Genomic DNA, 17,483 nt, shown 5'->3' on the forward strand with positions numbered 1-17,483 from the left:
TTCATTTGCAAATAATAGTAAGAAAGACTAGTAGGTGCATATCACATCAGCTACACTTGGGAATCATGAAAGCAAAATATTGTGTCAGGAAATAATCTTGTACTCTCTTCCCCTTTTCATTGCAATCCAGAGTTGTTTCTCCATGAAAGCTTTATTTTAGAATTCATGATATCTTTTTTTTATCATTTTTGAAACAACAGGTAAGTAGTTTCCGAAAGACATTAGTAGCAGAATTGTTTTTCCAAGCCTCCAGTTCAACTTTATGTGGGTGCCCACGTTGCAGCTGCGTGCCGTGCCTGCCGAGTGGGCAAGGACGCAGAGATGCGGCGCACTGAGGAGGATGGCTGTAGCAAGGCCGCGGCCAAGCCCACTCCTCTCCACTCTTACTTCTCTGAACCAACAGCGTGAGTGTGCTGTTGGCTTCCTGCACCCACAGGCACCAGATGTTACTGTGGCTTATATGTGTGTGTGAAATGCACACCAAAAATCCACTTGACACATTTGCACCCATCTCAATATAATAATCTTTTTTTAAATAAAATGTCTTTGCTTGCATTTTAAATAAAAACTGGAACTCTCAATTTTTATGTTCCTGACATTATTGTGTTTGAAATTAGTGACTTACATTTCTTTTCCTTCTAAATGTGAGCTGAAACAAAGATAGAGCATTTAGATAGCACTGTAAGACAAGATAATACAAATGGAAGAAATGATTTACAGTAAAAGGGGTAGAGAGAGAAAAGGGGAGGGGAGGGGAGGGGAGGGGAGGGGAGGGGGGATATTAGAGAATAGGACAGACAGCAGAATACATCAGACACTAGAAAGGCAATATGTCAATCAATGGAAGGGTAACTGATGTGATACAGCAATTTGTATACGGGGTAAAAGCGGGAGTTCATAATCCACTTGAATCAAACCGTGTAATATGATGTATTAAGAACTATGTAATGTTATGAACGACCAATTAAAAAAAAATAAAAATAAAAAAAAATAAATAGCACTGTATTTGGACTGGGGGAAAATGTGCCTTAAGTGCTCCTTGTAATATGTCCTTTGTCCCTTTTAATGTTATCCTTTCTTTTTTCCATGCCACCTGTATAAAAGAAACTGTTGAAAGATATATAGTTTTAAATAGCTTTCCAGATACAATCTTTTCTGATAAATAAAACTAAAAGATGGGGTTAAGAGATTAAATGCAATAAATCAATGCCCTGAGAAATTGATTTTTTGTCCTTATGGGGTGTCTGTCACCTCAGAATTGAAAGGTGCCTCTGCACCATGAAAAAGTAAAGGTACAACAGTAGAACATGGCCAGAACTATTCAGTCTGAGAAATGATTGATCACTAGTGAGCATTAAAAACACCATTTCGTTGCCCGTGTGCCCTCTGTAGGGAGGGGTAGTCCCTAACCAAGCGCTTTGTGAGCTGGTCAACGAATTTAAGCTTACATTGCTTTCCCATTTGCCCATCCTCCTTAAGTTCTTGAAGTAAATAATACAGATAATGTGGTTGGTGAAATTAAAGAGTAAAATAACATTTTTAAAACTCCACCTTTTGTATTCCCTGTAATTTTGAGAATTAAACTTTGAGCAAGTACATATCTTGGCAGGTTTACTACTCTAAACTGCAGCTTGATTAGAGTGCAATTAGAAGAACACTGATCAGAGCTGGGGATGTTTTGTCTTCTCATGCTCAACCTAAGAGGCAGATGCCAGATTAGCCTTTCGGGGCAAGACATCTTCATCTCAAAGACCTTGGAGAGTTGGACCTCCGAAAGTCTGCAGTAGCCCACAGTTTTGTCTTTGATTCATCCCCTAGGGATGTTTTCTGTGACAGCTGTGAAGAAGCAAAGCCATGGAGTTCCCTCCCAGAGCTAATGGGATGCACCTAGACTGCATGCAGTTTCCTTTGTGGCCCCTGCAGCACAGAGCTGAGAGGGCTGTGGCACTCCAGCAGAGGCCCTCGCAGACTTGGGAGCTGCCTGCAAGTTCTCAGCCTACCTTACGCATACTGTCAAGGACAAATGGACTTCCTAGCTTGGCAAGAAATAATAAGAGTGTCTTGAGTATGTTCTTCCAGTCTCTTTTATCTTCATCATCTGTGATAATACTAATTGTAATACTATAATTAATATTATAATTAGTTTTAACTGTGAAAATAGTTAAAACTAACCATTTTTGTATTTTTCTTCATTTTAAGTAAGGAAGAGCCTTTTGTTTAGTAAGTGTTGATGTTCCTGTAATTCCTGCCAGCAGGGACGCAGCAGGGTAGATCTTAGGAGGGTCTGGCCATCATGGCCTTCTTTGGTGGCCTCCCTGCCATCCTCCTTTTATATAACTTCACTGTGGCTCATACTTCTAGGATACTGGTCCCTCTGGGTTAAGCTTTCCCTTTATTGCCTCTTGGTTTTTACCTAGCTTCCTCATTATATGAGCAGAATTTACTGGGTACTTGGGGCTCTTGTTTTAGTTGATAGAACCTTGATACACATAAATTTGAATAAACTTAAGGTGGTTTTTTTGTTTTATTTTGTTTTTGTTTTTGCTGTCTACAACTTATACGACAACATTATCCTGGTCCTGCAGTTAAAATTCTGCTCAAGCATTATTCCCAGTATGTCTCTGGTTTTCTCCATGCCCCCAAACAATGCTGATAATTGTAGTTTTTTTCATGAATAAGATTTACTGATCCTGGTTTTGAAAGGTGTAAAATAATCAGTATCTCACATGCTAAGACTCATATTAACACAGTGTTGTACAGAGTGAATTTCTTTGAGGAGCTTGGAAGAATGCTCTTTCCCATTGACTTAGAAATGCTTCCACCAGGCTGCAAAAGCAGTGCGGAACCTCACCACTCAGTCTTGATGCTCAGATAGTACCAGTAGTCAAGGTGACACTCTTGAGCTTCTGTCTGCTATGTTTTGTTTTCTGTTTTTCAAAGGTAAATGCTGCCAGATAACCCAATTCTTTCTTTTTTTAACTTTAAAAATTTTTTTAATTAGTTGCTCAAAACATTACAATGATCTTGATATATCATACATTTGATTCAAATGGGGTATGAATTCTTATTTTTCCATGTGTACAGATTGCAGGATCACATTGGTTATACAGCCACGTTTATACATACAGCCATACTAGTGTCTGTTGTATTCTGCTACCCTTCCTATCCCCCCTCCCCTCCCATCACCTCTTTCTACCCCATCTACTGTAACACATTTCTCTCTCTCTTTTTTTTTCTTCCCCCTCACACCATCTTATATGTAATTTTGTATTACAATGAGGGTCTCCTTCCATCTTCCATACAATTCCCCTTCTCTCTCCCATTCCCTCCCACCTCTCGTCCCTGTTTAACGATAATCTTCTTCTCATGTTCTTCCTCCCTACTCTGTCTTGAGTCACTACTCTTAAATCAAAGAAGACATTTGGCATTTGTTTTTTAGGGATTGGCTAACTTCACTTAGCATAATCTGCTCTAATGCCATCCATTTCCCTGCAAATGCCATGATTTTTTTATTTTTTAGTAATATTCCATTGTATATAAATGCCACATTTTTTATCCATTCATCTATTGAAGGGCATCTAGATTGGTTCCACAGTCTAGCTATTGTGAATTGTGCTGCTATGAACATTGATGTAGCTATGTTCCTGTAGTATGCTCTTTTTAGGTCTTTTGGGTATAGTCCGAGAAGGAGAATAGCTGGGTCAAATGGTGGTTCCATTCCCAGCTTTCCAAGGAATCTCCATACTGCTTTCCAAATTGGCTGCACCAATTTGCAGTCCCACCAGCAGTGTACAAGTGTAAGAATTGGGTTATCTGTCAACCCGGACGCACGCAGGAGGGTTGACAGATAACCCAATTCTTATCCATTGTATATGGATGTAATGAGAATACCACCCTGAGCTCAGCAAATCTCTCTTTATTAAATACACAAAAAAGTCCATCTTTTAGGTTTTTTTTTTTTTCCATTTGCAAAATTTGGTACACCAAACTGTCTTGAGCCTCTGAACCTCCCCTCCTCATTCCTTCCTGCTCATTCGACATCCGCCACTATCATTCCCTTTCAGTGCCCAGCCAGCACTGGATGTTATATGGTTGTAAAAATTATTTTGGGGTTGCTTTGCTCAGTGATCTCACCTCAGAGCCCCACTTAGCATTCTGCAACACTGAAACCTCAGACATCAGAGACAAGTTTAACAATGGTGTGTGGGGGACACACACCAGAGCTTATAAGAACACATCCTAGACAAGTGACAGTGACATCTACTTGAGTTAATTACATACAATTTTTGTTGGAAAAAGATGTACATAACTCCATAGCCACTGGATTCTCTACTGGCCTTTCACATACAGTAATCAGGTATATTAATAACATTATTATTAATGTTTACTACAACTTTGTTGAGCATTTACCATGTGCTAGACATAATGCTTTACATAGCTTACCTAACATAATACAGCAACCTGAGTTGGTACATTTTATAGAAAAAGAAACTGCAACTTAAAATAACCATCAAGGTCCCATAACAGTGGGGTCTCATAACAAGGTCCCAACAACTACGGAACCAGAATTTAAACCCAGGTCTGATTCCAAAACCTGCATCCTTAAATGCTAATTTCCTTGTATACTCATTATTTCTTGAGAATTAGTATTATAATAACATGGCCACCATAGCAGTGTTTTTCCAACTAAATAATAACATCCAGAAGTGGTGTCTCATGACCACTCTTTCACCAAGTCCATTATCTCCTAGTGAGGCTCCTTTCTCTGGTCTCATTGTGGTCCCGTGTTGCCTGTGGCCCTGCAACATGCTTTAACCTTGATTACGTTGCAAATTTAACCATGATCAATAGTCGATATACAATGGTTAGGAAAAGGAAGAGAGTAGAAAAGCAAATGAAGAAAGAAATATTATTTAAGAAGAGGCAAGAAGAAAGGAAAGGGGTGGGATTTTTAAATTTTTAGATACTCTAGCGATGAGCAAGGACAGTGGTGGAAGCTGCAAACAGTTCCTGCATCTGGCAGTGAGACCATGGTATTTATGACCTGCTTTCTCCCCTGGCAATTCATGTTCCTCTTTGCTGCCGGTTAGTATTTCACCAAGTCAAAGGAAAGTGCACACTGTTGGCACAACCCAAACCTACTCCTCTAAGGAATCTGAGCTGTGGGTGGAAGGGCTTGTCTAGAATTGTGATACTCATCCATTAGACCTAAGCCCAGGTCGTGGTAGTAGAAGATGGTCTGTACTGAGCAGCCCAGATGTTAATGTGGTTCTGCTCATATCCCTCCCCAAACTCCACTGTGTATGGTCAGTTCTGTCCCCCTCTTGCAAACACTGCGATTGGTTGGTTGGTTGACTGATTGCCTATTCCCTCAATGAAAAAAGAAGGTCAGTGCTCTGTTGTCGGCTCAGCTCCCATATCAGTTAAGTCTTATGTCAGCAGATAGAAGCATTTTCTTTTTTAAACTAAAACTCATAAGATAGAAAAAACTTTTCATTAAGAGTGGAAGCAAAAATTCTGAGACTGGGTCTTCAAATCTATCTCCAAATCTAATGTTCTGGTTACAGGAGTGAATACAGTTGGTATTAGCCTATTGCTTTATTGTAGTTTAACATTGATGTTACTTAGCATGAGCATTACTCTTTTGAGGTACATCAGCCATCAAAACACACTCAAGAGTCGTTTTAGAGTGCATTGGAAGAGCTGTTACTTCTGAGCTGTTACTGAGGTAATGTAAATCCATATCCAAAATAAGTATGTTTCTAATCAGTAAAAAGCTCTGTGCTCTTCGTAATGGAAGAGCTCAGTGTGAGTGATCATCCTCTGCCATTGGTTGTTTCTCGGAAGGGCTAATATTGAAGACTCTAATGCCAATAACAGATCACTTCACTATGGTCAGTCTATGGTCCTCCTTTCCTGTCCCCATTCGTGTTCGAAATCCCAGCTTGAAAATATCAGCACCACTAGAGTCAGAGTTCTCTCTCCCAGCCTCCAGTGTCTTGCATATTGCACATGTTCAACATGATTATTAACCAAATAAAGTTATTCAGTAATTTTATTTCTTTTGAGAAGATTTATGTCGTTTTGCCCTCATTTGCCAACTTTCTAAAACAGATAAACAACTCAGTATCTAACTAATTACCATACTTAATTTGTAATAATATTTTGTATAGATTTTTACAAATACTCATCTTCTTAAATGAGAAAAACAAAACATTTCCTTAGGCTCACAATATTGCCTTAAGGTATTTTTGTTACAGTTAATTTAAATATGTAGACAGTCAACAGTAGTATCAAATTCCCACTTCATGTAATTTCTAAATAACTACAATAAAACAGATTAACAAATTAATGACAAAAGAAATCTGTAAAACTTTACCCATAAATACAATGTAATGGCTATGTTATTGCTTTACTGTTAACTACTTGCTGTGCTATAGAATACCGAAATGCCCGCAGTGGCATAGCCTGTAACAAGTGCCAGGTGCTACTGCAGTTTTCCCTAAAATATTCTCAATAATAATAATAGTTATTATTATTCACAATATGCTGAATATTTACTATGCGTAGTGAATTTTTTTTTAATGGCCATAGTACTTTAGCTCTTCTCATCAAGAGACAGAGAATCAATCTCTCTACCCTGTGAAAACAGCCTGACTCTGTGACAACATGGCAGATAGGACATCAGATGAGTTCTCTCAGGGAATTACACTATATAAAATAAAAAGACTAATGATTCTAAGAAGGAAACCTGGGAACACCAGGATGTAAGCAGAAATGGAAAGAGAAGGTCTGTAAAAAAAAAAAAGACTTAGTGAGTCCAGCTGAGAGGTTTAGGTGTTTGGGGTTTAGGAACATACAGGCCATCAGCGACCTCATCAAGTGTTCTAGTGTAGTAGTGGGGGTAGAACTGGGTTGTAGGAGACTCAGGTGAAGACGAAAGGTGAGATGTCATTGTTGATCTCTCCAGACTTGAATGAAAAAAAGGGGGAGCATTCTAGAGTGATAAATAGGAGGTGGGGGCCAGGGATAAGAGGAGAGACACCTGTGCATGGTTACAGGACGAGGGGGAGTCCACACAAAGTAAATGCAGATATCCAGGAGAGAAAAAGAGAATGCTGATAAAACCACAGAGGAGGAGGTCCTGGGCAAGAAGGAGGAGCCTGCCTGCGGCTGAAGGAGGGAGCCCCATTTCCTAACAGTAAGAAGGAAGCACGGATAATTATGGACTGGATGATTTTATAGGTAGCAGGCCTCAACGTGAAACTATTCCCCACGTCTTTTATTTGACCCATAGTAATCTGGATCTGTGTTAATGAGCTGCCATAAGATAGGGTTCCACTCCATACTGCTGTTGCACATGGTATAATACATAGAAAGTCTAATCTCTCTTTTTAAATATGCAGAAATCCAATCTGAAGATGTAAACAGAGTTTGAGATGGTTATGAATTATCTTAATGGAGATGATGATCCAGACATTTTATCTTAATTTCTTCCCATTCTGTTGAAAATATAAATTTATAATTAAAAATTAAAATATACAATTCTAATTAGTATAGACCTATTGAGTAGAGGGAATGGGGAAGCTCTGTGTGTGAATGGTCAACACTGATAGGGGATTTTTTTACCATAAATCCATCCTATTTCTTCTCCTGTAAAGGAGGACGGGCTGTCCCGAGGGGGAGGCAGCCCTGGAGTTGGGGCTGTCTGTGATCCCTGGTTAGCTCAGGATGTCTGAGCTGGAAGTCTTGCCCACGCAATATTTTTACTGAAGTTAAGCTTCTGCTCTAGGTTCTTCTTGCTTTCTGGCCTAGTCCTGCTTGGCAACCTAGTCTCTGTTCACTCTCCCAAAGAATAAGTCTGATTGATACGTTATTTGTACTCAGTGTGGTCTTAAAGGGTCTTCCCAATTATTTTAATGTCTGCCTTTCTGCAGTGACCTGAGAACCTTTTCCAGTTTCCAGAAATAATGCCCTTTAACTCAGTGTTAATGACTCCAAATCTTCAGAGTGACCTGACTGACCAAAAAAGGCTGACAACCTGGCCCACGGCTTGCACTTAATAATTATTTGACGAGTGAAAGACTGAATGCACACAGTCTCAGCTTTGTGAAAGCTACCAGTCTTAAACCCTCACTGATTTCCTTTGCACAGCAATACGTGTTCTCTTCAAAACACCTGGAACCATTTGTGTTAATATTCATTCTGTCACTCTAACAAATACCTGAGATAATTGGCTTGTAATGAGCAAAGGCTTCCTTTGATTCCCAGTTTTGGAGATCTGTGTCCTGTTGCTTTGGGACCTATGGTCAGGTGGCATTTTGTGGTGGGATGTATATGGCGGAGCAGAGCTGCCCCCTTAGTGGTAGGAAGACGAAGGGTCCTGGGCCCTGTTGTTCCCCTGAAGGACACATCCCCAGTGTCCTAAAGACCTCTTGAAGGTTCTGCTGCCTCCGGGTAGTGCCTTCCTGAGGACCAGGCCTCCAACACAGGGGCCTTGGGGAACATTTAAGAGCCAGACTTGAGCACCGCTGACTCTTAACTATAGTAACATGTACTTTTACCATCCCAAGCACTCACCAAGACTAAAGAGATAAAGAGACCTAGTCACTTCCTTTACCTTGGCTGTGAGTTTTGGTGTCTAGTGATAGCAGGTTTGGCTTGTTACTCCTTTGGGCAAGGTTCAGATTAATTATATAAGTGCATAATTTTTTGAACCCTATCGTATCCTGTTACCCAATTCTGTGACAGAAGTGCTTCAGGCACCGATTTAATCTGGACATGATAATTGGACTTCCTGTGTTTTGAGAGGCCTGTGGTGGTGAGGATAACATTCTTGTAGGAAGGAACACAAGGCAAGAATCCAGAAGAACCACAGTCTGGGTACCAGAGTTCTGACAGTACTGTGATTTGAAATATTTTGGTCCAAGTCAGGTTCAGTGATGGTCATAATTTTCAGAAAGAAGAATCTCAAAGGAAGTTACCTGATATAGTGGAATAAAAACAATGATCGTGCATCGTGTGCCTAAGCAGGTTTGCTCTTGTTTTTTTAAGCTGTACTGATGTGTTCAGCTTCCTTTCCAGGTGTGCTGGAAAGCTTGTCTGTTGATTGAATTGTGTTCTCCACAGATTTTTCTCTAGTACTTTCTTCCCCAGACTTTTGTGTGTTCCAGTTTAACGGAAGCAAGCACAAGCAGGTACGCTCTGGAAAGAGTCCACGCATTCACTTTTCTGGTGGCCTGCAGAAACCAAGCAATGAGACATATAGAGGTAACACAAACGAGCTTCAGGCAGCATTTCCATAAAGCTCTGGACCTCCTTTAGTTTGTTTGTTCATTTAAATATCTTTACCGATGTCTTTTATTACTTTGATCTCCTGGGGCCAGGAAAAGGAATGGGAAGTGAAGTTCTGTGGCATACGTGCTACAGAGGACACTACCACACAAAGTGCCATGCCGTGTCATCTTGTGAGGGTTCTGTAGTGTGCTGGGGTTTTTAGGAGGCAGGTATGTCCAGCGGAGGGAGCGAAGGCAGTGGTGTTTAGAAGACCTGGATTCTACACCTGGTTCTGCGTTTACCAGCCACACTTCATTGAGTGAGTTAGTTAACCTCTCTGTGAAATGGCAGTAGTAATACTTAACCTCTTTTTAATTTTCCCCTTTGTTCTTTTATTGGTGCACGATAATTATACACAATAGTGGGATTCATTGTGACTTATTTGTGCATGCGTGTAACCTAATGTGGTCAGTTTCATTCCCCAGCACCGTTCCCTCCCGCCCCCATCCTCTTCTTCTACCCTTTTGGTCTCCCTTCCGTTGTCATGAGATTACTCCCACCCCCTTTTTTTCTCAAGCTTCCACATATGAGAGAAAACATAAGGCCTTTGACTTTCTGAATCTGACTTACTTCATTCAACATGATGCTCTGTGGTTCACCCATTTCCCTGAAAATAATAGAATTTCATTCTTTATGACTAAATAAAACTCCAATGTATGTGCCACATTTTCTTTATTCATTCATCTCTGGACAAAATGTAGGCTGATTTCATAATTTAGCTCTTATGTATTCAGCTTCTATAAACATGTGTATACATGTATCACCATAGTATGCTGCCTTTAGTTCTTTGGGATAAATAACCATGGAGTGGGATAGCTGGGTCATATGGTGGTTCCATTCCAAGATCTTTTAAGGAACCTCCAGACTGCTTACCAGAATGGTTGTACTGATCCACAGTCCACCAGCACTGTATAATGTTCCTTTTTCTCCATATCCTCAACAGCATTTATTATCATTTCTATTCTTGATGACTGCCATGCTAACTGGAGTGAGATGAAATCTCAGTGAGTTTTGATTTACAAATCTGATTTCTAAAGATATCAAACACTTTTTCATATTTGTCCATTTGTATTTCTTCTTTTGTGAATTGTCTACTTGGATTTATTTGCCCATTTATTGACTGGACTATTTGACATGAAGAGGGTTAAGTTGTTGTTGTTGTTATTCTTTACGTATTCTGAACATTAATCTTCTGTGAGAAGAGTAGCTGGCAGAGAGTTTCTCTCATTTTGTAGTCTCTCTCTTCACACTCTTGCTTCCTGTGCTGTGCAGAAGTTCTTTAGCTTGGTGCCATCCTATTTACCAATTCTTGGTATTACTTTCTGAGCTTTAGAGGTCCTAATGAGGAAGTTGTTGCCTGTGCTTCCTGTATTTTTTGAGTATTGACCTTATGTGTTTTTCTAGATGTTACAAAGTTTCTAGTGTGATTCCCAGATCTTTGATCCATTTTGAGTTGACTCTGTACAGGATGAGAGACAGGGATCTAGTTTCAATCTCTAATGTATGATTATCCAGTTTTCCCAGCACCATTTGTTTAAAGGATTGTCTTTTTTCCAGGGTGTGTTTTTGGAGCCATTGTCAAGCATCAGATGTCTGTCTTTCTGTTGGTTTGATTCTGTGTCTTGTAGCCTATTTCCTTAATCCATGTGTCTGTTTTCATGCTGGGACCCTGAAGCGTTGGTGCCTTTGGCTCTGTAGTACAGTTTTAAATAGGATATTTTGAAACCTCCAGCATTGCTGTTTTTGCTTACAATTGCTTTTGGGTATTCTGAGTCTTTTATTCTTCCATGTGAATTTTGGAGCCTTTTTTTCTAGTTCTGTGGAGAGTCGTTGGTATTTGGATGGGGACTGCATTGAATCTGTGCATTGCTTTTGTTGATGTGACCATTTTAACAATATTAACTCTGCCTGCCCATAAACATGGGAGGCCTTTCCATCTTCTAGTATTTTCTTCATGTCTTTATTCAGTGTTCTATAATTTTCATTCATTTCATCAGATTTATTGCTAGGTTTGGGGCTGTTTTGTTGTTTTGTTGTTGTTTGAGGCCATTATGAATGGAATTATTTTCCTGATTTCTTTTTCAGCAAATTCATTACTGATGTAACAAAAAACTATTAATTTTTGCCTGTTAATTTTGTATCCTGCTACTTTGCTGAATTTATTCAGTAGCAGTTTTTAATTTTCATAGGCATTGAAGGATTGAAAATAATGTTTAGGGTGCTTAATAAATGGTTCCTATTGTGAGTCCTACTATTACTGTTTTTTAATTAGTAGTACAACTGGTATTTTTAATGTATAATGTTCTTTCATAAGTAAATATTTTTTGCTATTCCTGCTGTAAGAAATTACCACAGACTTTAGTTGATCGGGCAGCTCAAATTTATTACTATCTTATTATAGTTCTAGATATTAGATGTCCAATATTTAGGTCACCTCTGTGATAAAATATGCTGGCGAGGCTGTCCTCCTCTCTGGAACTCCTAGGAAACATTCCATTTTTTAGTTTTTTCCAGCTTCTCAAAGAACCCTGTGGTCCTTAGCTTAGCGTTATCCGCTCTGTCTTCAAAGCCAGTTTTCAGGTTTTTCCTTCCTCTGATGACACTGGGTAATCTCTGTCGTGAGGCGGAGCCGTTCGGAACCTCCTTCCACCTGTGACCCGACTCTCCTTGCCATGTAATGGAGCATGTTGCAGGTCTGGGGATTCGGAGGTGGAGGTCTTTGAGGAAGGGGCGGCATTATTCTTCCTCCAATAATCATCAAAAGGGATAGCTGTTCATAGTACCCTGCTTGCCTTGATGATCTTGAGAAACCAGCAACTATAAACTGGTGCCATCTAGTCTCAAGTCTTGGTGTTTTTATTTTTCACCTTTGTTCTGGTTTTGTCTTTTTGGAAATTTACTTTCTAAGCCACAGTAATTACTATTCTGCTTTTATTTGGCTCAAGTTATCTTTAGAAATCTATAGATACAATTATATGAGGGCAAAATTTTGAACTATAGATAAAAGAAAAATCATTAGGGAACTGAGTATTTCTCATAGTTTTTTGCAGTAATTGCTAATGGGAAAATATGACTTTTTTCCAAGATAGAAGGTACTGGAATATTTTGTCTTAGCAAGAAAATTTTGTTAGCAAGTAAATAGCTTACAAATTTTTAAAAAGAGTTTCTTCTTCTACTTCATCTTTTCTTTCAATGCTGGGGATGAATCCAGGGCCTTGAGCATGCCCATGGCTCATCATGGAGCCACACCTTGTCCCCCAGGCATACTCTCTGAAAACACTGGATGCTGTAGAAGACCAAACATGACACTTGGGGGTGTTAAATCTGAGCTAAACATCCTAAATCAGAGACAGCAAATCTTTAGACCTGTGGGCTGCCAGTGAGAGGAACAGTGTATTTAGTTATGCTCAGATGCTGGAGGCCAGGCTCAGACAAAGGAACTGGGAAGGGGACAGCACCATGGGCCAGTCATTCAAGTTCTGTGCCTCAGTTTCCTGATTCCTACTTTGGGGATTATGTGGGTTGCTAATTAAGACTCTCTCTACCCTTGATGTCCTCTGAGTTTAAAGCAGAAGAAAGAAATTAAAAGAAAGACTAAAAACAGAATGGAAACCACCAAGACATCCTTTATTAGGTTAATGGATAAGTCAACAGTGTGTCCAGCTGGTCAGTGGAGTAATAGTAGGAGGCATTTATTCCCAATCCTCCCAATGCCCATGAAAATTAAATATTACTATTTAACAAATTAGCAAAGTAACAGGATATAAAATCTAAGGACAAAAATTAATAGCTCTCTATACGCCAATACTGAATACGCTAAAAAGAAATCAGGAACAGAATTTCACTCACAGTGGCCTCAACAACAACAAAGCCCCCGTCTAGCACCTACCCCTGTGGCAAAAAGAACAGAGCTCTGTGGCTGGCCAGTCAAAGGGCTGGCGCAGCTGAGGAGCAGCGTCCTAGTGAAGAGGCCTCATCTGTCCAAAGAACTAAGCAGTAAGGCATTATCTTGAGTAAGTAAATAAAGGGAGGAGAAGAAGAAAAGAGAGGGGCAAAAGGAAGAAAGACCATGAAGGAAGGACTGGAAAAGAAAGGGGAGTGAGGCCGTTTTCTTCTGAAGGCCTGCAAGGTTTCCCACTTGGAGAGAGAGGGAAGGGCGGTGTTCTGCATGGGGCCACGTCACCTATAAAATCACTGTGCTTCACAAAGGCTGTGAACGTCCACGTTGCACTGTGGGGTTACTTGTTCCTGGAAGTCTGCTTCAGATGCTGCCTAAAGTTTCTATTGCCCTGTGAGCTATAGAGCAGATGTGCCACCAGGAAGTCCTGCCAATCACCAGCCCTCTGATTTCCACAGAGGAAACTCAGGAATGGGCCCAGGCTGGCAGCAGCTGCTACGGCTGAGCACAGAGTGCTCGGCTCTACCATAGGGAGTGATACCCCTGCATCATTTCTGATGCCTGCCTAATGCCATGTGCCAGTGGTGATGAGCATTTCACCTCAGTCTGTACGTAAACTTGGACTTTAGTGGAAGTGTCCTTGGAGGGAAAAGTATATAAATGCTGGGTGCTATGGTGCACACCTACAATCACAGCAACTTCGGAGGCTAATGCAGGAGGATCACAAGTTTGAGGCCAGCCTGGGCAACTTAGCGAGACCCTATCTCAAAATTTTTTTAAAAAAATAATAAAAGAACTGGGTATATAGCTCAGTGGTAGAGCATCCCTGTGTTCAATCCCCAGTGCCATTAAACATGGAAAAAATACACATGTGTGCATATGTACATATGTGCCACAGCCCGGCTGCAGCAAAATAACCAGGGGGTGACGAACAACTTGTGTACATGGATACAGCAGGAGTGGGAGCCGTTTATTGTACGACAAGAGGGGTATATATACATTCCATACAGCTTATCTAATTAACATAAACTAGATACAGCAGTCAACCAATAAGGAATCTCCACACTTAATGGCTCGCTGGCGCCACCTCACAAACCACTCCCCGTGGAAAAATGCCAGGCGCCATCCTGACTTGTTTATAGACTCTAACACATATGTGCTTGTCTTTTTTAAAAGTCTAGAGAAAATCTGCTATATCTTCCAAATAAATATTTTCTACCATTATTACCGTCTTTTCAATCAGCTAATTTAAAAAAAAAAAAAGTTTTTCTTACCCCAAATCCCAAATATAGGCCAAGCCCAGTTTTATAGGAACATTCTGCTATATAATAGGAAGTTAATACCTACATCAGGGATTGGCACACTACAGTCTCAGGATCAAATGTGGCCCACCACCTGTTTTGTAAAGCCCTTCTTTTGAGAGTTGTATATTTTTAATCATTAAAGAAAATAATATTTCATGCCATGTGAAAAATGCATGCGGTTGTAATTTCAGTGTTCCTCAAGTTTTATGGGAACCCAGCCACAGTTGTGCATCTGCATGTGTCCCTGGCTGCTCTCCCACTTCTTGGGCAGGTTGATGTGGGTACAGGAGGAACTGTGTTCTTCGAGGGGCCAAAATATTTGCTCTGTGGCACATTAGAGAATAACTTTGTCCTCCTGATGTAAATAATCTCTCACCATTCTCCACTCTGCCCACAGACCTATTTCCCTCACCCTTCTCCCTCCCTCCCCTTCATGTCACACACTGGCACCTCATTTTGAATCTGGCAATTACAGTTTCAAAGAAATGATTTGGGAGCCTCCAGTAAGTGGTAGGGAGGAAGCAGTTGCCCTTCCTGGGCCTTGCTGGCTCTCCCTCCTGGCCTGCTCTCCCTCTCCTCTGCTGCCGTTCTGGAGATTTTTGAAGGCCATGCCCTTTTCCAAGCATATTTTGTTTTAAGGATGGGGGTTAGATTTTGATACATTATTATTATTTTTTTTTACTTCCATGGAAAGTTCCGAGTTAGTATGTGGTCTCATTTTTAACCTATTTACAGACACCCCCGATTATCTAAAATCACTTTCACATGGGGCTGAGGTTAGGCTTTATTTCTCTTGGCATGTCCCTGCCATGGCAGACACTTCCTCTTTGCCTTGAAAGGACAAAATGATGTTCAGCTGTCTGGGCTTGGGCCCAGTATTTGATTTATACATTATTTAATTTCCTCCTGAAAATTGGAAGCAGGACCTTCAGGAATGGGAGTCAGTGTTTTTCATGTGTTTAAGAACACTTTAGGTCTATTATAGTCATCAGTAGTAGATGTCAGCATGGTTCGGGTTCGGGGGTGACTTAAGGTAAAGCAAATAGAATGTAAAGACAAAGGAAAATCACTGACAGTGAGGCAGATCTGAAGTGCGTGAGCAGTCGCTGTGTGTTAGGAGGTTGCCTGTGTGCTGCTGATGGGGCACCTGCCCAGTGCGAAGGACCTCTAGCCGTTGTGTTAGAGTTGTAATTGCTGGAGCTTAGAAGTCTCAATCATTTTAGAGAGGATTTTTGGTTTCTGTCTGAGCTACTACTGCATTTATCTCCACATTAGTGTTTAAACTCATGCCAAGATGTGAATGCCAAAAGTGATTTTGAGATTATTATGGCAGTGAACTCAGGAAATTAAAGATTAACTCTGGAAATAACATCTTGTATTTTACAATCAATTTTGGGTAGTGTATTCCTTTTTAAATCTTCCTTGTGTAAGTTGTTACTCTGAGGTTATAACCTGTTTGTTTTTACCACTGAGTTTTTAAAAGCCTGGCACACACCCTGCCTCCACTTCCTCACTCATCAGACCCTGGTGCGTGCGCAGCATCCTCCTCCCTCTGACCACTGCCAGGCTGATCTTGCCAACTGTTTTCTTTTCTCCCAATGGGTCAGTTCTAAGTTCTCAGCTTCCCTTTCTTTCCTTCCCTATCTGCCAGATCATATTTCTTCCTAAAACCCTCTCCCGAGCATGGAGCCAGGCTAATGTCCACAGATTCTGTCTCTTGGCCCTCTTTCCTCCTTGTCCTTTCCCAGTGCCTAGACACCTCAGGAGAATTGAGAGGCTGTAAAGAGCAGCTTGGAAACCACCCCAGTCTCCAGCCCTGTGGGACTACTGCTCAGTTCCTTGAATGTAGCCCATGCGCTCCCTCCGTGTCCCCTTCCCATGCTGCAATAGCAGCACCTTCCTGCAGCACCAACAGCTGCTATCCCAAGTCCTTCAAAACTTGCTCCAGCATGGCACACACCTGTAATCCCAGCAGCTCGGGAACTGGAGGCAGGAGGATTGCAAGTTCAAAGCCATTCTCAGCAAAAATAAGACACTAAGTAACTCAGTGAGACTCTGCGTTTAATCCCTGATACCCAAAAATATATTTAAAAAAAAAAAAAAAAAAAACTTGCTCCCAGAGAATCTGCTCCTCTAGTTCCCAAGCTCCCAGTAGGCATTTTTTTCTGCCTCATCTGAGCTGCAGGATATCCGATATTGCTGCATAGAGAAAAGGTAGTGGAGTCAGACAGATGTGGATTTAGATAGATCTGGGTCTAAATACCTGTCTGTTTGGTTGAATTTACGAATTAAAATGAGTTCTTTCATTTATAAGTGGGGGTACTGTCTATCTATCTCTTGTACTGCTCATAGATGGGATGACTTACTAAAAGTCTGGAGCGCGCAGTGAGCCACTGTGGTGGTGTTACCGCTGTTGACCGGTGACGAGTTCTTGCTCCCCGATGTTGAAGAATAACACCAAAGAAGCACGCCGAGGCAAGGCCAGAGTAGAGATTAGAAATTTATTAAAGGACAGAAGAAAAGACTTCTCCCGGAGGAAGAAGGGGACCCAAAAGGTGGAAATCCAGTTAGCGGGCAATGTGTTCCCCTTTTATAGGTTTGGTGATGGAATGTAGGTGGGAAGGGTTGGGACACAGGTGGGCCAAAGAAGTAATCTGGTCATTTCCGAGTCAAGTTTGCTGTTCATTAACATTTCTTTGGGATGAGCTATCTCCAAATCTGTTGGGGGCTGTATCCTGGCTTCATTAACATTTCTTTGGGATGGGCTGTCTTCAAATCTGTTGGGGGACGTTCATTAACATTTCTTCCAGGTGGACTTTGGCCTAGGGCCTTTTCGGAACTTTATTAACATTCCATGAGTTGTCCTGTTTTCCCTGAGTCATTCCCAGCATGGCCTCCATTGTAGATTTCACTCGATATTAGACCCGATTTACCTAACTACACTG

General features: G+C 40.9%; 1 protein-coding gene across 4 annotated transcripts in view; it reads left to right on the top strand.

Moving 5' to 3' along the window:
- The window catches only part of Afg2a (AAA ATPase AFG2A), a 261,726-nt gene that overhangs the window by 223,785 nt on the left and 20,458 nt on the right, over window positions 1–17,483 (top strand). Inside the window, exon 16 of one of the 4 annotated variants that reach the window (XM_077803492.1) lies at window positions 16,891–16,921. The exons of the other annotated variants lie outside the window; for them this stretch is intronic. Coding sequence (XP_077659618.1) covers window positions 16,891–16,899 — 9 coding nt within the window. The 3' untranslated portion in view covers window positions 16,900–16,921. Of the gene's footprint in view, window positions 1–16,890; window positions 16,922–17,483 lie in introns of those variants that run through there. 4 annotated transcript variants of the gene reach the window in all.

The sequence above is a fragment of the Urocitellus parryii genome, chromosome 10 (assembly GCF_045843805.1).
Source record: "Urocitellus parryii isolate mUroPar1 chromosome 10, mUroPar1.hap1, whole genome shotgun sequence".
Classification (NCBI taxonomy): Eukaryota; Metazoa; Chordata; class Mammalia; order Rodentia; family Sciuridae; genus Urocitellus; species Urocitellus parryii.